At 45.5% G+C, this 21,183-nt stretch overlaps 2 protein-coding genes across 35 annotated transcripts in view; both read left to right on the forward strand.

Annotated features, from left to right (window-relative positions):
• The window catches only part of SORBS1 (sorbin and SH3 domain containing 1), a 161,465-nt gene extending 148,484 nt beyond the window's left edge, over positions 1 to 12,981 (forward strand). For 22 of the 33 annotated variants that reach the window (XM_084210796.1, XM_084210811.1, XM_084210791.1 and 19 more), the window contains 6 exons: positions 311 to 1,042; positions 2,334 to 2,450; positions 8,182 to 8,241; positions 8,880 to 9,070; positions 9,796 to 9,908; positions 10,717 to 12,981. In XM_084210796.1, the coding sequence (XP_084066922.1) occupies positions 311 to 1,042; positions 2,334 to 2,450; positions 8,182 to 8,241; positions 8,880 to 9,070; positions 9,796 to 9,908; positions 10,717 to 10,784 (1,281 nt within the window). In that variant the 3' untranslated portion in view covers positions 10,785 to 12,981. The remainder of the gene's footprint in view (positions 1 to 310; positions 1,043 to 2,333; positions 2,451 to 8,181; positions 8,242 to 8,879; positions 9,071 to 9,795; positions 9,909 to 10,716) is intronic. The other 11 variants (XM_084210801.1, XM_084210809.1, XM_084210802.1 and 8 more) reach the window with 6 other exon arrangements.
• A 2,219-nt stretch (positions 12,982 to 15,200) lies between these two features.
• PDLIM1 (PDZ and LIM domain 1) overlaps positions 15,201 to 21,183 on the forward strand; it is a 44,700-nt gene continuing 38,717 nt past the window's right edge. For both annotated transcript variants that reach the window (XM_084210337.1, XM_084210338.1), the window contains exon 1: positions 15,201 to 15,354. In XM_084210337.1, coding sequence (XP_084066463.1) covers positions 15,259 to 15,354 — 96 coding nt within the window. In that variant the 5' untranslated portion in view covers positions 15,201 to 15,258. The remainder of the gene's footprint in view (positions 15,355 to 21,183) is intronic.

Here is a 21,183-nt window from a genome sequence, read left to right on the forward strand (position 1 = left end):
CCTGAAGGACTTAGGGCTTATGGTATGAAGTCAGAGGCCACAAGGTGTTTTGTGTCTGGGATACTAGCAAAGGCTGGAGAAGGGTATTAGCAGCACAAATACAGGCTGGACTCTGTGGTTGGAGTAGCTGTGGACAGCATTGTCTCCAACACAGCAGAGTATCTGTAGAAAACTTATGCATGTGGTCACAGATGTGCTTCTCTCCACACTTGCTCTCTCTCCTCTTACTTTTGCTTGGTTTTGTATTTCCTTTACTATTTTTTTTTTGTTCATTTCTTTCTTTTTCTCTCCTGCTTTTGTCTCCTTCAAGTCTCCCAGCTCTGAGCTGCTCCATACTCCAACTCCTCCGCCTTTGCCTTTTGCGCGCCGCGCTTTGTCTCCAGAGGTGCAGGCGGTCACATCCGAGTGGATTGCTCTGACCGTGGGAGTGTCTCCCAGCACCACTCCTGCCATAACTCCTCCATTGCCTCCTCCGCCTGAAGCCTCCCTCTCTCACACTGACTATCTCTCGCCTTCTGCTGCAGCCAGCCCTTCCCCCACAGTCAGCCTCCACCATTCTCATCTCTCTGGCTCCTCGACTCCCAGGTCCATTAAATCCCCATTGCCCTCTTCCTCATCCAGACCTCAATCCTCTACCCACAGTTTCTACCAGGCCACTCCACAAAATGAAGAAAAGTTTGTTGACTCCCCTTCTCCCAGCATGACTTACTCTAACTCCTCTCGCTGGGCAGTGGAGAGCCCCGAAAGCATCCTCACAGAGCAGCGTGGTGACACCACTGCCAGCCAAACCTGGCTTCAAAAGACAGGAGAGGGCAGCAGCCACCGTGAGCAGAGTGCTCATGCTGTCCCCAAGATCTCTGTTGAGCGCTGCCTGAAACCATCCCAACTAGACATGCGTGCGAGCCCAGAAAGGAGACCTGTGGGTTCCTCTGAGGACAACCAGTTGTGTCAGGAGCTAATGGCTATTGTTCAGGGAGGTAAAACAGAGAAAAGAGACGTGAGGAAAGGTGATACAGAAAAGTTTCAAAGCGGGGAAAAGAAGGTACTTCTGCATGTGTGTGTGCTGCTCTGAATCGCTGATTTTTGTTTAACTGGTGGGTTGACGTTTGTGCTGCTCTGCTGGCAAAGCAGAGCCAGTGGCTGCCACATGTCATTTTGATGATCTTAAGACATTTTTTCAGGGGTCACCAGTGGCATTCACTTATAGCAGATCAAAATGTTTTGGAAGAGAGCTCAAGAGCAGTGTAGAAAAAATTATTCTAGAATAGATTACACAGGACTGACACAATCAGTCACATCTAATGAGGGCATTGTCCCAGATAGTGGCTATTACCAGACGTGTCAGATGAAAGCAACACTCAGGCCTACTGTGCAGAGTACAGACATTTTCTTGCTAATCAGAGATTTTACAGTGTGCATTGAATAATTTTTGGTTATAGAATTTGTTGGTTTTTCCTAAAACCAAGGACCAAAAGTATTTTAAACATAAGCCTGGCTCCTAGAATCATAAAAGGTGTCCCCTGTTGATCCTGAAGCCTATGGTTTAGTGAACCTTAGTCTGGGATGTGCATGACTAAGGGAGTTTTGATTGTTATCTATATATTGAGGGGAAGTTATTGCCTTTTCATTTCTAAAATGATATGAAAGGCTCTAGCCACAAAAGAGAATTAGGCCTACTGGTGCTTTCCCCCAAGAGTTTTTAGATAAATGCAGCCATATGTTACAATTAAAGGAAATACAGAGGGAACTCTCCAGTAGCTTCTACAACATATCTTCAGCCCTCAGTCTTTGTATAGGATATATGCTTTACTTTTTAGCTCTCTGTTGCCTTGGGGCACATTGTGGGGTACAACCAGACCAATTACATTACAGTACCCCAATGAGTGTAAGTTTGGAGAATTTGCAATCACAGAATTCTAAATACTGTCTTGGATGCACTGCAATAGCCTCCATGACATACCGCATCTAGCCAACATTAAATAATGAGAAACCAGGGTTTCCAAGATGACATGTTTCACACTGGGCAAACTTATGACAAATAATTTGATTTCTGTTTGAATCATAACCAGAAGTCTACTGAGAATTGTGTTAATACTGTACTGTTTACCATCCAGATATATTTTAGTAGCATTTTTTAGACTTAACCTGCATGTTTAAAACAGAGTGAGGTGGTCAGCTCAGACAAACCAACTGGAAGTTGCACTTGTCCTTGCATGGAGTTACTGTTGCTGTGTGTGCTTCAAATTTACTGGATAGTAGATGCTCTTATCACTAGCAATGGTTGTGATAAGAGAGTATGTGCCAAGCTGACCAATTTTTCTTTTCTTCAAAAGACTGCAGACTCAAAAGTATTCTCTTCATCTGCTCCTCTCTCTTCCTCTACCCTCTCTTCCTCTACTGTCACAACACAGCCACCTCCCAGACTTACACGCAGAGTCAATAAGCCACAGGTAATCATCTTTGCTGATTACTCTTCCATTACCTACAGTCGTTTCCATGCCATGCCATTGTTTTGTCATATGCTTATTTAGCGACTCATTGATTTCACAGGTGAGATAATTTTCCTCTAAGTTAGAATTTTTATTAAAAAAAAGAAAGATTACTTCCAGGCTGTGCAGAAGGGCAAGTATGGGCAAAATCTTCAGCTGCTGCAAATTGACATAGGTCAAACCTAGGTTTCTCCTTGCTTGTACCAGCTGAGGATCTATTTATTGGTTTCTCCAAAAGATTAACTCAGGGCTTACTTAGTTCTGACCTTGAGTTGCTACAGCTTGATTGCATTATAAGGCAGTGTTGGTGGCCTTCTTAGTAGGAATGGTGTAGCACAAGAAAATTTGGTTCAGGTATTGTTTAACCTGAGATCAGGATTCAAGGTTTGAGCATCTCAGAGCTGGGGATAAGGCATACACAACTTGGTAGCCGCAATGCCAGGGGCCTGCTCTGGTCTTCTCAGATAGGATTCAGAGGTTCTCAGCTCTATTGCTGAGAGCTACAAATGTTTTTAAAGAGAGATGCAGTAGGGTCTGTGCAGCATGGCTCAGCTGTGTCTGGAGTGCCCAGAGTGTGGGAATGAGCAATGCTTACATCTGCTGGTGCCTCTTCAGTCCTTCAAGGCAGCTTCCACAAGATGGCAATATTTGAAACAGAAAGTTCACAATTAACAAAAACTGGACTGAGTTTTTAGTGATGGGTATTGCGGAAGCCGTCTTTAGCTTGATCAGTGAACCAGGCAAGTTGCTCATACAGGATGAATGTGGGAAATAGTTGCCAATGTCACTTACTTTCTTGATTAGATTAAGAGAGAGAGACAGCTTAAACCCTGAAATTTTCCTATTACCTTTACTCCTTTACTTCCACTCGAAGCTTGCACAAATTTTTACTGAACAACCACCTCCTGCTTCCCTTTCACTTTCAGCATCTGAGTCCAATAGAATACATATTCTGCTTCATATTAAAAATCCATAGAAGTTTCCTGTGTTGCCCATTTTCCTGAGCTCTGATCTGCTTGGTCATGCTGGTGCTTGCACTGGATATATGTGATCCAAAAGAACAGGAGCAAAGAGCCACCTTTAGATAAAGATGTTTCTCTCCAGTGATGATTAGCACACAGTTCTATTTTGGGTGTTCCACCTGGTTGTAATAAAACCCTGTGGCCTTTCTTTGTAGTCAAAGTCAAGTCAATATTTATATTTTATATGCCTTGACAATCAGAGCATTGTCAGTGTCAAGTTAGAACAATGTGTGACTTTAGCAGTAGTCTTGACCTCATTTTCAGCTCTGGGTCTGCAGTTCTTTAGGGAGCAGGAGTGATATTTATATGTGCAAATGGCTTCTCATTATCTGTGTGATCCATACAGAGGCTGATGGTTTCAGCAGAACTTCAGGTAATACCCTGGAGGCTTTCCAAAAATCTGTACTTCTCATCTGATTTTAATCAAATGAGAAAATCACTTAGCAGACATGGAAATGAGACATTACCTTTGGGTTTTCCTTCCATTAGTGTCTGTCCCTGGTGTTTGAGGTACTTTATGATTTTGAATTTTAGTTTTCTTTCTCATTATGGATAACCTCTCCAGTTACAAAATTCTGACCCAGGGTTTCTTGCAGGTTTAAGACCCTTTAGTATAGAACTGGTGTAAGGACTCTGTTCTTACCTGTTACATTAAGTAAAAATATAAATTGCATTGGCTCTTTACACTGTTCTGAAGTTCCCTTTTGTTTGTTTTCACAGTCCAATCTAAAAAGAAAAAAGAATTACTTCACAGCATGTGACGGTATTTCAAGTACAACTTAGAGACAACTTGTTTCAATATTCTAGTGAAATATGTTATTAAGGAGTAACATAATCTATCAAATTAATTTATTTCAGGGAACCTGCAGGAATTTTCCATTCTAATTCCTGTTCTACTCAGGGATCCTATTAGCACAGTGTCACAGTCAGCAGTGGTGCCAGCAAGTGTGTGAGCAGTGTGGTGGCTTTGGCCCTGGGGCTGGACTGTGGCTGTGGGGTGGGGAAAGCAGGACTGGCTGGACAAGGGTCCCCATATCAGCAACGTGAGGGATGTTGGTGGGACCCATCTGCTCCTTGGCACTTGTACAGAGCCACTCCAGCAGAGTGGTAATTTCACCTGCTTTGGCTGGTAGAGAGGGGAGCATATGAGGTCGATGTTCAGACCCCATGTTCTCCAGCGCAGACCAACTACCCCTAGCATGTTCCTTGCTTTGCACCGTGTTCAAGGTAAACTTATGCCTCCTCCAGTGGTTTTCTGTTACTCCACAGATTCAGCAAAGCAATGTTTCTGCTGAGTGCTTGCTGTGCAAAGCAGAGCTGCCCAGCCTGCAGCAAGCCTTTGGTACCCATTTTCCAAGGGAAATGCATTTTCCTGCTGTAGACACAGCCTTCACCTTCTGATCCAGGGTCCGAGGAGTCTTTCCGCTGATTATGACAGCCTTCAGGTCAGGCTGCTCCACTCTGCAGCCTTTTCAGTGTCCTTTGTGAGAGCTCTTCAGCCAGCTTTCCATTCGCTTTCACCAGAGCTGGGCTTGGTGTGTGCAGGGTTTTTCCTTTTGTTTCACCTCGTCTGGGGAGGCCTCCCTGGTCTTGGTTCTTCATTCACGTGTGGGAGCATCAGTGTTGACGTGTCCCCTCCTCTGAGGGAACACCAATTTGTCTGTCTGTCTTGTGTGTCTATTAGTCTGTTCTGTTTAGCTTTGTCTTTCCTTATGTAGTTCTTTAACTCCCACCTGAAATGGGCGGAAGACACATAAACAAGAGCTGCAATGGGCAGTTGCACTGATGACACTGAATTTCACTAGGAGCAGGGAGAGCACTATTGAGCAGTCCCAGCATCTTTCTGCCTAACAGTTAAAAGCTGCCTTAGGGTTTTTCTAGGCCCTTAATGTAGAACCTTTTTCTGGTAATTTTACAAACTTGTGGCGCTCTTTACATCCATCCCCAAACTCCATATGAAGTGGAAACGCTTGCCAGCTGTGCTTTAGGAGTAACTGTACTGCACATTTGTGTGCACAGTCTATAGAAATAGAGACATAGAGACTTCAGCACATGCTTAAGTTTATTCACTTAGTCTTAACAAAGCAGATAGTGTGGCTGAGCAGGTAGAAGTTGAGATGTTCTCTCAGGTTGTGAATACTTGGTCACTTTTAGGGCCTTCAGCTTACCCTCAGCAGTTACAAGGCTGGCTCAGTGTTTTGGGGGAAGTCTTTTATTCTTTGGAGCTGTGCCAAACACTTCCTGATTCCTCAGCCATCTCTGGCACAAGGGAGCCCCCACTGTAGGTAGTTTGACTGTCTAAACCCCTTTGAAGAGCATTTGGACTTATAACACTTTTTTCCCCCTTTAATCTCTTCCTTCCCTGAAAGAACACTGTAGGGTTTGGTTGGTGGATTAAAAAAAAAAAAAAAATTTAAAAGCCACATAGATCATGCTATCAGGGTCACTTGTTTACATTAGTGTAGTGGTACATTTACAGCCCAAAATTATGGGATCTGATCTGGTCCATTTTTCATCCTGTTTAGCCAATACTGCATAGTTGCTGACTGTGGGGTGTTTCAGCACCTCACTGCAGGGCTCTGCTGCAGCCCTGGGAGTTAGTGCTTTGGTAGGAGCTGCGTAGATCTCAGAGCAGAGACCAGAGGAGACCCACTTAGTCATGTGCCTTGTCAGGAACTGGAAGTTCCTGCTTGGCTTTTGCCCCTGCCCAGCTGCCTCATGGAAGTCCCCATGAGGATCCTGCCAGAAGAGGAAATGTGACCCAGGTTCTGATGCTGCAACTCCTGGTAATACAAACCTGCACTGTGGGACATTCAGAGGCAGTGTCAATTTTTTAGCTTTCAAAAACTAATTTAATTCATAGATATTAATGCTTTTAGGAGGAAAAGCTGTGCAGGAAGGTCACAAGTAATCAGTGGGAAATGGACCATGTGGTCTTAGCTCATGGAGCAATTTCAGCAGTCAATTTATTGGTATGGAACAGAGAAGCACTTTCTTGAATTAAAAAAAAAATACCTAAAAACATTCTTACAGCTGCCTCAGGCTGAAAATTGTTTTTTCCAGCTGCTTAGCCACCTGAGTTAGCTCTGGTCTCATCAGATTTGATGCACTATATCCAGTTGGTCTGCACAATATTAACTTTAAATTTGTTATTTTTTCATTTGCCTTTCAGGGCTGATGTTAGGCAGGAGAGACTTCCAGAAATCCTGTGAGGATTTCAGGCTCCACAATAAATGCTTTGAATGCAAATTCCACTGCAATTAGTAGATAGAAATTTAAATGTAAGTTCATTCCCTAGAAATATACATGGTAGCAGAGCATTGTTTCATAGGGCAGTGATCCCAGATTCCAGCACCACAGAGTAGAGCTGACTACAAAGGAGATGCTGTGGGGCTGGGTTGGCCTAGAATGGGTCACAGTCCTTGAGAAAAGAGATGGTTTGCTTTCATACAGTGAGGGGCACGGCTCCAGAGGTCCAAGATGTGGTTCAGTGGAGCTTTGAGAGGAATGAGCTCATCACCCTGCACTTCTCCAAAGTCTTTGAGCATGCTTGTGGCTGAAGGTGTCACAGACCTCTCTACTGTCTGCTTCTGCTCTCTCTCAGTATGCCATGAAAAAGCAAGCTTTTTACTGGAGGGCACTGCTGAGGTGAATAAAGAGGAGGACAGAAAGCTTAAAATTGAGGCCTGTGAAATTTAGTTTGAAAATTGTGATGAATGATCACAGAGCATGGCCGTGCTCTGTATCTCAGCCCACTTTGCCAAGCAGCCCTGCAGGCAGTACACCAGCTCAGACATTACATTTGCTCACAGCATGCACCTTGCTTTCGTTGGGTGTTTGAATACGCAAAAATGTGCAAAACCAAGCTGTGAGTATCTGTATGGCTTTTTCAGTGATCTTCCCCATAAAACCTCCAGCCTCAAACACTGATTTCCCTTTATTTGTCCTGGGACACATGGTCCCTGTGTAGAGTTGTGACTGCGGAGTGAGGCAGAGCAGAGTCCAGCAGCTTCACTGGTGGTGGTGTTTGGAGCTGGGTTTTTCAGTCAAGGCTTTCTCTGACCTGACACTCTGCCTTGTTGTGGGAATTAATAAAACATTTCAGAGCCTTGCTTGGTACAGGGTAGAGTGATTTTGTTGAGGCTACACAGCATTGTACCATCTGAGGACCTGAGCTGTTGGTTTTTTTAAAAAAAGAAAGCAAGTTGCTGTTCTCTTCTGTGTGAAAGTCATTGAGGACTTTTCTGAAAACAGCAACAGATGCCTTCCAGCATGCTTTTGGCCTTTCAATTTTGATGCTCCCAAGTATGTGTTCCTGTCTGTGTTCTTTTTGCCCTACAAATGGAGTATGATACTATTGGAATGGAGTATGATACTATTGTACCATTTCTGGCTGTAGCAGTGTCCATCACCTTCCACTCTGATTCCCTGCCCTACCTTCTGTTTTGCTTTCCCTTGCAGCATTGTGTGCTGCTGTTGTGTTACTGTAGCCTCAATGTCTCTTGAGTAAATTAAGGATCTTGCTGTCCAAAAAGTATGGTGTTGGGGTGGGGAAGGGAGGAGTTGTTCATTTCCTTTTGTTGTCTGCACTCCATTTACATTTTTTAAATTCTGACCAATATAACATCTGCTAAAATGTCTTCCTTATCATTTGCTTGGTGATCACACAGCCTTCCCACCATTCATTGAGAGCTGGACCAGATCTCACAGAGTCTGAAAAGAGCTATGTGGTAAGGCCCCTGTTTAACTCAGATGTGTAGTCCTAGACACTCCTCACCCAGCCAGTAACACCTCAGTAAGAGATAAAATGCCAGCACTATTTTTAGTTGCAAAGTAGATACATATTTATCTCTTTGCATATATTGCTTGTTTGCAACAGAAGAAAGGGAATTTAACAATTAGGAAAAAACTGTCACAGCCAATGAGAAGTTGGGCTAATTGTGCTGCCAGACCCTGGGTATAAGTTAAATGAAGCCAAATGCATGAATGGAGCAGCCCAACCTCACCTTGCATTCTTGAACTGACTTCATAGCATTTGGAATGGTGCCACTGCATAACTAATTGCAACCTCTTATGCTGCTTCTTTTAAAAATATGTGTAAATGTATTTGTTACAAATCTTCAAACTAAATGCCAAATTCTTCTGTATCTTGCCTGTTTTTCCATGCTTACATCTGGATCCCTTCTGCACTCCACTACCTGGATATTTACCTGGATCTACAACTCTTCTTTTTGTTTTTGGTTTTTTTTACTGGACTTATATGCTGCAACTGGAATGTCCCATCTCTTCTTATCTATATTTTCCCCTCCCTTCCCCCTGTTGACTGTCCTTTGGGTGTTCTTGGATGTCAATGCTGCCTACCACACAGGAAGCTGTTTGCAATGAAATCATAAACATTGCAGAAAAGTCTGTTCATTACTGCAGTACTATTTCTCAGCCTCTTGACTCTCGCCACAAGGTGACCTCTAATGACCATAAATCATCTCTCATCATTTCTCAGCAACCTCAAGCACAGCAGCAAGGAGCCAGCCCTGAGCGAAGTCAAACACCACGAGACATGTAAGTTCTTTTGGTTCCCATCTCTTCCAGGGCCCATATTTCTGACTGGTGGTGAAGATAGGGAGGTATGAGAGCTCTCAGTGTTTCAGAAGGTTTATTAGAATTGTGTGAAAAGGTCAGCTTTGCTTTAAAGAACAAAAGTAGCCACATGTCATCATAATGAGTTTCAGACAAATGACATCTCAGGGCAGGATTCAGCCTTGGGTTTTTTATTCCACCGTACCTCCTCAGCCATGATTTATCCATGTAGATAGGGTGTAGTAGAGTAGGCAATATCTTTTTCTAAAGTCCTTTGCTCTGCCATTTGGTCAATTATGGCTCTCTCTGCCTGTGTGCCTGGGCAAGGAAACAGCTGTCTCCTTTAGCCCAAGAATGAGTGTATCCAGGTTTTGGCTTGCACTCAATAGGGTGTCTGCAACTGAACACTGTCTAGGTGCTACATGTTAGGAAGAGTCTGGTTGTTTGTCTGTGCAGACAACTACATGGCAGAAAGGGAGCAGAAGCTCTCCACATATCCCACACAGTGTAGGTATGACACTTTTTACTACCATGACCTTTGACAACAGTGAGTTCAATGCACTTGGCTTCCACCTCTCAAAAGGCAAACACAGGTCCAGACTGCATTCAGCAATATGTAATAGGAATTAGGGGAAGAGGAACATCTCCTCCTGAAGGGATGTCAAAGAATTCCAGTGGCTAACATCTACTGTCTTTCTGGTTTTTAGAGTTAGCTACCAAGCCCTCTACAGCTACACTCCTCAGAATGATGATGAGCTGGAACTGAGGGACGGTGACATTGTTGATGTCATGGAGAAATGTGATGATGGCTGGTTTGTGGGTGAGTCTGTGAACAGAGCTTTTTTGGATGAGCAGTTTTGCAGAGTGTCTGGAAGTTGCTTTCATTTGTGAGGTCAAAATGATGAAAAAAATTGACTTCGGTTTTCCCACAATTTCCCATATTTTCCTACCAAGAATATTAAAATTAGGCTGCAAGGTGGTGGAGCTTTGTTTTCCTTGCTAGGTCTCTAGTACTTCCTTTTTTATCTTCTTAGTATCTCCATTCCTCTCTTCGTCCTGATCCTTCTTGTTTACACAGATGACAGAGCAACAGAGGGGACCAAGAAAAACTGGATTTCTGTAGCATTTCCTAAGCTGAGGGGAGCCATGACTAGTTACAGAAAGTGACAAGTAGGGGGTGAAGACAACACATGGATAGGAGTTGCAGTCCCTGAAAATCCAGCCTCAAGTGCATGTTTAGCAAAATCCTTTACCTTCAAGGAGTGCAAGTCTGGACAGTGTTCTCTATCTCAACATTTCAAATCTAGACTTGCCATCTCTTCTTAAGGGAGATTAGCTCATTTACACTGAGAAAGGAGTTTGACTTCTGACCTATAGGCCCAGGAGCTTTCACCAGCACCTTATTAATTGTTAAAGGGGATGACCAAAGATGATTAGTAGCAGAACTAGTTGTGATCTGGTTTGTATCAAAAGACTCTTAGACTAGGGCTCCTGTTAGTATTCCTATTATAGTATTAGGAATCAATGCCTGCAGGCATAAGAGGTTGCCACCTGTGCCTTTTTAAGCCCTGGAGCCTTCCTTGCATGTCTCCATCTTACTGTCTTCCTTGTGTTTTATTTTGCAACAGGTACATCCAGGAGAACAAGGCAATTTGGCACCTTCCCAGGCAACTATGTGAAGCTTCTATACCTGTAAAGTAACAGTGATCCCACCATGACAAGGATGATGGGGTTCCTTTCCAGATGGTGTTTTTAAACAGTGAAGAAACAGACAATTTATGAATGTAATAGACAAGAGATGAGAAATGTTAGGAGGATGTGGTTATGTGGTACACTATTGAGTTGAATGTGTAGCCCTGCTTCCATGGAGTCAGGGTGTGATTTGTTTGCTGAAGAAGAGACAGTTTCTAGTTTACAGTGCTGCCTTTGTGTATTCCTCTCCCTTCCCCAGTAAGAGTTTTGATGATAATCTTAATTTGTACGGAGTACTTACCTCTGAGAAGGCTTCAGGGAAGCACATGGTATAGGTTTTGTTTGTGTGTTGAGATAGGGTAGTGCTTTGGCAGTACTCAGCCCCGCAGCTGCTCACATTGGTTGGCACAGGAGTTCAGGAACAGGAGTTCAAGAAACAGGCTTGCTGCCCAGTTTCTGCCTTGCTGAAGACTCACTTTTCTCTGCCTTCCATTTCCATAGAAAACCTTTCCTTCATGTCATGCATCTTAAGACGCAGCAGAGGCAGAGGACAGCTGATACAATTGAATTGCAGAGCTCTGTGTGGAAAAGGAGTTTGGGACTGGAGGTTTAATCCAGAGAGGTCAGCCAAAGCATAATGCAAATGTGCAAAAATCCCAAACCCTTCAATAACATATTACTGATCTCTGCAGGGTTTTTTCTTTTGTGCAGGGGGTGTGTGTGTGAATGTATTGTGTGCAAAATTAACTGAGTCCTGTTTTTTTAAAGAGAAATCAGCCTAGCTTTGACATTTATCTGCACAAAGAATAGAACCAATAAACAGAACATCCGTGAGGGCAAATCCTGTTTATGAGTCCTACGGCTGTTCACTTTCTCTGCTCCTCTTGCCCTGTCACTGGCCCTAAAGGATCACACATCTTTTCCAGTATATGCCTTGGGATGAAATGCTGGGACTTCTTTCCGAGCATTAAATCTTAGAGGCTATAAAAAATCTGAGCAATGTATCACTGAGGGTGCCTTTTTTTTTTTTTTGTTTGTTTTTCATTTTGGTTACAGTGTTGATGGTAGGTCAAATAAATACATGCATTTTGGCTGCCTCTTAGTCATACAAAAAAAGTCTAATCAATTTGGAAAGCTGTTCCCAGCAGTTATTACCAGTTACATAGATTTGTATTTCCTTGAGGAAAAAAAAACCAAACAAACAAACCCATGGCTTGGCTGTATGTTTGCTTGTAAATCCACTATGAATACTCTTTTGATAGACTTTTTGTTATTAAGAAAAAGCATAAACAAAACCAGTTCTATCAGACTCTGCTTCCTACAATTGCCGTACAAATAGCAAAGGGTAGATTGCTATTTTGTCATAAGCCGTATTTAATAATATAAAATGCCTATTTTTATGCTGATGCTTTTATACAGATTTATTAAGAGTAAAGTACAACTAACTGTTAGCACGACTTGCAATGTTTTGATAAACTAGCCATGCTCCTGGGTTTGAAATCAAGTAGGCTTGTCTTCCGTCTCGGTCAGCGGAAGAGAAGACTCTGTGTCTCAGAAGTTTGACTGTAAATATGTATATTTAACTTTGTACAGACAATGTACTTACCTTGTATAGAGAAATAATTTAAACACATTGAGTGAAGGGAGGGGAAAAAAGGCAGTTGTGAAAGGTTGGGATTTTTTTCCACTTTAATTTAAGTGATGGAATTCCATGTATGTTCACATAAAGAGTTTTAGCACAAAATATTCATTATGAAAGGTTTCAGATATGACACAAAGCGCCACTGTTTATTTTCTGCAGGAGGTATCTTGAATCCTGCATCTTATTTATGGGTTAGTTGTTCTGCTTTGGGTTTGCCCTCCAGTTATTTGCAACAATGTTTAGGCCTGTTGGTAAGGTTGGATAACACCAAATAAATCTATCCAGCAAAGTAACATGTTGATATTGATTGTATATAACACACTCATTTAAAAGTTAATTTTCTGTTCCTGCTCTTGCCAGGTTAAGTTAAACACACACACACACACACACACACGCACACACAACACATATCCACACAAACTGCAACTTCTTTTTGTGTTGATTTTTTGTTTCTTATTGCAGTGGATTACTATTTGGCAATTAATAAATGGAATTATTGAATTACTATTGTGTTCCTTGTACAAATTATTAAATAAAATCTACTCTGGTTGTTCCTGTAGCAATGGACTTTTGTACTAGTGCCCCACTGTGGCTTTGTATCCATACTGAAGTGAGGGTGTCTGCCATGGGCTTCTTCACTGTCCTGCACCTGAGGATCCTGCTTGGGATTTGGCTTGAGCTCACCAGTCCTTCCTGAGCTGTAGGCTGGCTGTGACTTTTGCTTAAAGAAACCAAGGTGTAAAGGCACAGATCTTACCATAACATGGTGTTAGGGTACAGTTGCTGTAGCGTGCAGGCAGCCCTGGGAGGTGAGAGTACACCTCTGTCCACTGGTTTACAAAGGGTCTTTGTGACCTCAGATGAGAAGACCACCCAGGTTAAGTCAAGCAAGAAACTCAAAATGCCAGCCTGTGGGGGAAGGGATGTCAGTTGGTGTTGGGCTTATATGTGCATTTTTAACCCTGGCTTGGGTCAAAAGCTTGAAGACTCTGCCATCTGCTAGCTGCACCCTGACAGGGCAGGTATGGCTACAGCATTAACTCATGGGGTTTGTAGGTCTGTGGTGATTGTGTCCTGTCTCCCAGCCCCGCAGCAATACACCTAACAGGGACTTTCTGGGCGTGCCTTGTGTAAGGGAACAGGCCCCAAAGGACTGAGGGAAGGCAACAGCTGAGCTGCCTGGGTGGGCTCACTGGAGGCCGGTACACACAAGTACCCAAAAAATGCATCCTGCAGCTCCACGTTTTGCTCCTGCATGGTGCCTGTGTAGGACTTTGCTCCTGGTATTTCACAAGGAGTTTTAACTTTTTGGAGACCTCCTTCTCAGACTAAGCCAAAATTGTGCAACAGATTCAAACTGTGTGATGATGTGACTGGATGGCCAGGCAGAGAGATAAACATCATGGCTGCACTCACAATGATTTTAGGAAGCCAAACTGTAAACAAGTTGATCCTAAAACCAAACTACCACGACAGCAAAAGCCTCAGGCTACTTTACATGTCTTTAGAAAGCACACAGACACAAGCCCTTTTTTGTTTCACGGTTCTCTTTATATAAAAGCCAGAGGGCAGCCTGACCATGGCTTTGCTGAAAAGCCCTGCTTATGTTTGCTTTACAGCAGCCTGCACAGGGAGGGAAGAAACTCATCTGTGTCTGCTGAACAATGGTATTTACTCACTCTCCAGTCTAATCTAAGGTAAGGAAGCTAGAGGTTCTAGTGACTTCAGAAGCTGGGCAAGCAGAGAGGGAAAGGTGACCCAGCAGTGTGCAATTGCCCTCTGGTGATCCTGAGCACTGCTGTGGCAAAGCAGTCACTTTCTTCACTGTCATGAGTGCCACACCAGTGATGTAGTGGAAGAAGTACTTCTCTCTGCTTGGGATTAATAGTCCGGACACAAGGACCCTGGAAAGAAATAACCTGTGAAAAGACAAGCTAATGCAGGAAAAAGGGCACAACCACAAAAGGGGATTGCAGAAGCAAGAGTGTGCTGTGCAATGGGATTATTTGTGGCCATGTCTTGTAGGACCAGTACCTGTGTGCCCTGCATCATTCCTACTTGCTGCTGCTCCATGCTCCCCAGCTGTGGCTGAATCCCAGCTTCAGATACAGCTCGCTGATGTTGTGCTTATGGGTGAGCTGTATTCATTAACTAAATGAGCAGCACTGCTTACACTCTAGTTGTAAATGCCAATGCCGTTGCTATGACCAACCTTTCCCACTGGTCCACCATCAGATTACTGAGGGCCTAATATGCAACTGAAACAACTACTTTTCCTGAATCACCGATAAGAAGGTTGGCTGAAAAACCTGTATAGAAGAATTCCTTTTATTGGTGATACCGTGCTTAAGGGACTAGAGATAAGCAAAACTGTCTAAATCAGTGAACCTGGGATAAATTAGCAGAGAGGTAAAACCCTTCCCAGGCTCCACCCTCACTCATCTGATCCTGGCGGGGAAACTGCAGACAGGGCCGCTTAATTCCATCGCCCGCATTACGTTTCAGAGTTAACATTGCTACAGGCTGGAGAGTATTTGCCTGGAAGGTGCCGTACCGGGGCACTCCAGCGTGCGGCTGCCTGCCGGAGGCTTCTACTGCCTGCCAGCAGGGAGGGGGTGATGAGGGCCGGGATTCCCCACCCCGGCAGCCGCCCTCCCCCGGGAAGGGCTGACCCCGAGGCGCGGCGGAGCGGCTCCTTCCCGGGAGGCGGCGGCGAGCGGGCGCTGCTGCCCCGGGGCGGGGCGCGCCCGGCGGGCGGGGCGGGCCGGGGGCGGGCCGGGCCCGGCCGGTGCGGGCGGCGGGGCTGTCGGAGCCACCCGCGAGGTGCAGCGCTCACATGGGGACGCACCGCATCGTGCTCTCGGGCCCCGGGCCCTGGGGCTTCCGCCTGGTGGGCGGCCGCGACTTCGAGCAGCCCCTCGCCATATCCCGGGTAGGGTGGCCGGCGGCGGACGGTGCTGGGGGCGGCCGGGGTCGGCTTGGGCTGGCAGGTGGCACAACGGCAAAGCCGGGGCGGGAGGTGGGGTTGTCTTTTTCTCCCCATTGTTTTTTAGTTTGTTTGGGGTTTTTTTATGTTTACGGAGAAATCTGTGGTGGCACACTAAGCCCGTTCACCTGTAGCAGACTGGGTTCTTTGCTTCCCACCGAACCTCCCTCCTCGGCCTGTCCATAGGGACCCTGCAGGCGGTAGGAATCCCCTGAGCCCCTGGTTCGGGTTTGGCAGCCCAGCCTGTGGGAACCCATTCCTACGAGGTGGGCTGAATGCTCGCAGGCTTTACTTGCCATGTATAGTTAAGAGCCTTTGTTTACAGTAGCCATGTTAAGGTGTATTTAGTGCCTCTGCCCGTCTCTGTTCGAAGTCCTTCTTGCCCCCCCTCCCTTAAAGAGAAATTAGTTAGGAAACTGCAAAAATTTTGCATCGAAACAGTTTTAGCGTTGTACATGGCTTTTCCCTCCTCTGCCTCAGCGTTTGGCTGTAAGACGCCGGTGCTCGCTGCCTCGCTGTCCTGTCCCCACCTGCCCCCACAGGTGCTGGGCCCGGCCGGGAGCTGGGCCCTGCCCGCCGCGCCCTGCAGGCGCCCGGAGCCCCAAACTCCTGTCGGCTTTGCCTGGGGTGCACTGCACCGAGACTCTTGTCGGGGCGGGCTGCAGGTCTCCCCGATGGGAATACGAACGAAGAGGTTGCTCCTCGTTCCAGGAATCCCTCGGCAAAGCAGAGGCATCCAGCGAGCTGCTCTTAGCCTTGGGCTCTGGCATCTGCCTCCATTGCACAATTTTGAAGTGCCCGCATGCCCAGGTGAGGAAGGGCTGCGGGAAGTGGAATATGCCAGAACTTGAATTTACGTGAACTGCCCTTAAAGAAAACCAGGTTGGTCAGACTTGTGAATTTTTATAAATGCCTCCTGCCACGGGATCTCCTGCCATGGGGTCCCACTGCCTGAAGGAGCCCAGGTGCCACGGGGAAGCTGCCAGCTGCAGGAAGGGCAGAGCTCACAAGTGCTGTTAAACCCACGGCGGGGTGGTGGGTGAGTTGCTAGTTTTCTGTGTAATCTTTTTCAATTACAGTAATAATGCTTCATTTTTCTAAAGGATTTTTGGGACATGAAAGCAGCTTTACTGTAAGGGAAGTGGTATTTACTTCATTGTTATGGTAATTATTGCCATTTCCTTCCAGCAAGAGTCTCAGGCAGAAGGGTGTCTAAAGCCCTACCTGCTCTTAGCTCTTCTGGGTCGCCTTTGTCAATGCTTATAGGCACATACCAAGGGACACAGATCAGCAAAGCAGCAAAAATAACCATCTCCTGAGAAATTCTGACCCTAGAGACTAAAATGTAATAAAATAGCCTCTCTGATCCTGGTGACGTAAATGCTGACAATTAGCAGCTCTTATCAGGGCTTTCTCTTGTGACCCCTCTGACACTTTTAATTTCCCCTCCCAGACTTTAAGTCATTAATCTTTCCTGTGGTTTGCTCGTAAGGCTCCTGAATTTCTCTCCTGGGCTCAGGAATGAAATTCTTGGCAAGTCTTCCCCTTTCCATGTAAAAAAGATCTGATCCAGTTTTGACCTGTTTTTAAAAGTCCGTTCCTCTTTGTGTGATGACTTTACATATTCTTGCTTATTTTATTTGGTACCTGTGTTTTCACCAGAGACATTTCTGGCACGGAGCCCTTCTTCCCTCACAGGACGTGGTGAGCTGTGGCCATAGGACTGACATCTGCCAGGGGTTGTGAGGGCCTTGGTCCTATTGTGTTATGAGATAGAGGGGCTACCTGAGGCCAGAGGGAGGGTGGGGAGGCTGTAACCTGTGATAAGAGCATTACCCTGGGAGTCTGGGAGGTTGCAGCTCGCTCTCCCTCGTCAGCTGCAAGTGGGAGGTGTGTGGGTGCACGATGTGCTCATGGGGAGCGCTGTTAGCAGGGGTGCCCCAGGCTGGGCTGCCCTGGGCGTGGGGGAGCAGCAGCATCCTGACACTGAGAGCACTGCAGCTTGGGTGTGCTGTCTGTGGGGTCAGTGCTTGTTTATGGGGTCAGTGCTGTCCCATGTAGGCAGTGGAGCCTGTCCCAGTGATGCTCTGATGGGATCACTGTGCTGTTCCATGTGCTGGCATGGTGGGATGCCAGGAGAGACATCCATCTAGACATAGGCCTGAACTGGTGTCTTGCAGCTCTTTTTGAACCAGGTGCCTAAATTCAGCCTGCATTGCCTGCCAGGAGCTCATGTTTGGCTTCTGGCACCATCATGCTTGTGCTGTTAAGCTTTAGAGTTTATCTTGGTATTTATGGCCCTCATCACCATTGTGCCTCAGTTTCTTGCTAGTGGATTTTGGCTTCTCAAGCTCCCCAGTCAGCTAGGGAGCAGCTGCACTGGAATGTAGTCGTGTTGGTGGGTGCCAGCACCGTTTGGGTTGTTCTCCAGAGGAAGTCATTGACCCTTGGTGTTGCAGTCCTGGGTCCAAGAAGGATGAGGACCACTGGTGCCATGAGCATGGGAGCCAGCAGAGCAGCCTGGACACGGGCTTCTGGCTTACAGTGGCTGCATGCTACCAATGCCTGATTGTGCCTTAGAGGAGCAGCAGATGAAAGATCATGGCATTTCTACAACTGCTCTTACCTTGTCTTTTGTCACTGCTCTATCTCACTTCCCACTTGAAATATGTGTTCAAAGCTGCTTCAGGCTCAAATACATCACAGGCATCTTTATGTGAGAACATGTCTGATTTCTTAGTTGTGTTGGACTGGTCTTCCTGGAGAGAACTGAGTATGGAGATTTCACAAGTGCTGCTCATGAGACTTTCTTGTGGGGTTTCCCGTCTCTTTAGGACAGATGCTTCGCAGATGTTTCTGGCTTATGTTTCTTTTTAAAACTGTAGGGTTCTGGTCGACAGTTTATTGCAGTCTTTGTTCAGAAAAAACCCCAAACTTGTGTTGATCAGTGTAATGAACTCTGGGTCAAAGCCTGCTGGATTGCCTTAGAGGAGTAGGAAAGGCCCTTGTCTTTACTGATCTTTGTGTGATACTCTGCAGTGAGTCAGTGGGGTAGAATTTGAGAAAAGGTCTTTCTGAGACATGAAGGGACACAATACATACAGTGTAGTAGTTTCTGTAGAGCTGACCTATGCACAGGGTAGTTCTCAGTTAAATCCCATTGAGGCTGGGAGCTGAAGGAGGGAGCAAGCAGCATGTTGTATAAGCAGCCACTGATGAAATGGAGTGGTCTGAAAAGGAGTGGAGTTGACAGACCCCATCCCCCTCCATTCCTCAGGTAACATGAGCTGTTGCCTGTTTGGTTGCATTTGATTTTGATAACCATTGAGACTTTTTGTTTCCAGCTGAATACATGGAGCTGTCTGATAAAACTTTTTATTGAGATGATTTTTGTGGTTTGTGGTAGCGATCTTGAGCATCTGACCCAAAATATGGGCAGAGCAGATGTTTGCCATTTTGTCATGTCTAAAACCTCCCAGCTCCATTAAGGATGGTTGTCTCTGGGGGTCTATAAAACTGGATATTTTCTTATAAAACCAGTTTTCCAATGAAAAATTGGTTTCAAGACAGCCCAGTTATGTAAATATGTTAAAAAGATGAAATCCCAACATGATGCTTGTTGCTGATTTTGACCACTGTAAAATGAATTAATCCCTGCTTAGTCTGATATTTTATCTATTTGCAGTATTTTAAAAACTCAGAATTTATATAAAATACAGAATCGGATCATAATTGGGTATTTGAGTGTGTCGGTTTTCTTTTCAAGCATGGCCCTCTGAACCAACTTTATCAACTTAAAGCTTGATTTAGTGGTAAAACTGGACTTGATGGTCTGAAATCAGTCATGGGACTGAATCCTGTGGTGTGAAAAGATACCAGGTTTAGCTTTGGTACCAGCTGACATCCTTACCCTGTCAGCCAGTAACCCTTGCAGTAAGCAGGTGAGTAAAGGCATCCCAGAGCCAGTGGTGAGGGAGAGTCCTGCTGGTAGGGGACACCCTGGGCATCCCTTGATGGGATGGGTGGAGACTCTCCTCCCTCTGGTGCGTGCCAGGGTTTAGCCCAGTGGCACAAGAGGCTGCCCTGGGAGCTGGGCTCCAGCCTCTTCCCCACGTGGAAAGAGACTCTGGCTGCCGGTGATTTTCTGAGACATGAGAAGAGCTGGGGCTTTCCGGGCAGCCCTTTGCTCCCGAAGTGGAACCCTTTGGCCTTTCCTGTGCCAAAGGAAACATGGGGTGTGGTGGATGTGATAGGATTTAGGGTTGGGCTGGCTTCCCTCCTCAGCCCGGAAAGCCTTGGCTGGTCACCGCTGTGCACACCTATGGCTGCAGCTCCTCTGCCACGCGGTCCAGCTCTTGTGCCCGTGACTGCAAATCTCAGCATTGTGCTGGGGCTTTGTTCCGAGGCTGTCTGGGCAGAGGGAGGCAGCTGGGGAAAGCTGCTGGGCTTCACAGGAAGGTGAAGGTGGCATTATGTTTCCTGCTCGGATGTTTACCTGGCTGCCGGCAGGGCAGGGGCTGTGGCAGCACCAGCCCTGCTGGGCTGCACCAGGCAGAGCTGCTCCAGAGCAGCTGATAAGGGCCTGTGGAACATTGGTGTCATTAGTGTCACCTGCCAAGGGCTTCTGGCCCTGCAGAAGTGGCTGGGCTGGTGTCAGAGAATGGCAGGATGCCTTGTGCCTTTGCTTGGTGAGAATCCTGTCCGCTCTGTCAGAGCGCACCGGCTGTGAGGAGCGGAGGTTGTGCCCCTGCAGACTTTGAAATCAAGATCAATCCTGGCAGTTCCCTGGAAAAATCCTGTGCTTCAAAGTTACAAATGGCTGCTGAGAAGATGAAAAGACTTTTCTGATTTCCCTGACTACCAGGGTTTGGGTTGTAGCAAGGGCAAAGCAGCAAATTTTCTTGGGGTAAATGCAAAGTGCTTTTGGACAAGGACAGGTTTGATCTTTTCCAGTCCAGTTTCCTGAGTCTGGGAGGGCACTTTTACCTTGAAAAAACTTTTACAATTTTTGGGATACTAATCAAATGCCTTCTACCAGAGCCACATGCAGGAGCCATACTCTTGTCTTTCCTAGGAGCCAGGGTTCTCTTTTCCTCAGTTCACACATTCAGATTAATTTATTGTTGGTTATGCAGCAGCTTGATGTCACCCAAACTTTGGAGTTCCCTTTTCTCTGTACCTCTTCTTTGCAACCAGTATAATCTTTTTTCATGATGTCTTACCCACCTTATTCTGGGCAAGTTCCCCAAAGGGCCTAAAGAGAGAACTCTACATTTGGGGTGAATGTACCAGCCTTAACATTATGTGAGAGCTTTAAGCCCTAGAGCTTTAGGTGACAAAAGCAAATGCTGGACTTCTTGGGAGGAAGAAAGATCTTTTTGTTCCCAGATGTCAAGTTACATATGCCTGCAGGCTTCTTGGTACCTTTCACCCTTAAAAATCACTTTGTCCATCAAGAAATATATATATTATGTAAAATGAATTGGATTTGAAGGGTGCAGCATCAAAATAACAGGAGAATTTTTTTTTTTCAGTACAAACAGGGAAATTATAGGAGCCCTAAAGTGCATAAATAATTGATGTTGTTCTGGACTACAGTATCTTAGATGGTTGCTGATTACTGGATGTGTTGATTTATTTAGAGGATGAAATAAACCATCAGGAAGGACTCAGCTGTTTTTGAGGCCTTGTAAAAAAATCTCTTGTTTGTTTGTTTTAATGTTGCAAAAGAAGCTGTGAGGCTAACTCCTTGACCACCATTTGAGCATTTGTCTG

This window comes from Fringilla coelebs (assembly GCF_963513975.1).
Source record: "Fringilla coelebs genome assembly, chromosome: 8".
In the NCBI taxonomy this organism is placed as follows: Eukaryota; Metazoa; Chordata; class Aves; order Passeriformes; family Fringillidae; genus Fringilla; species Fringilla coelebs.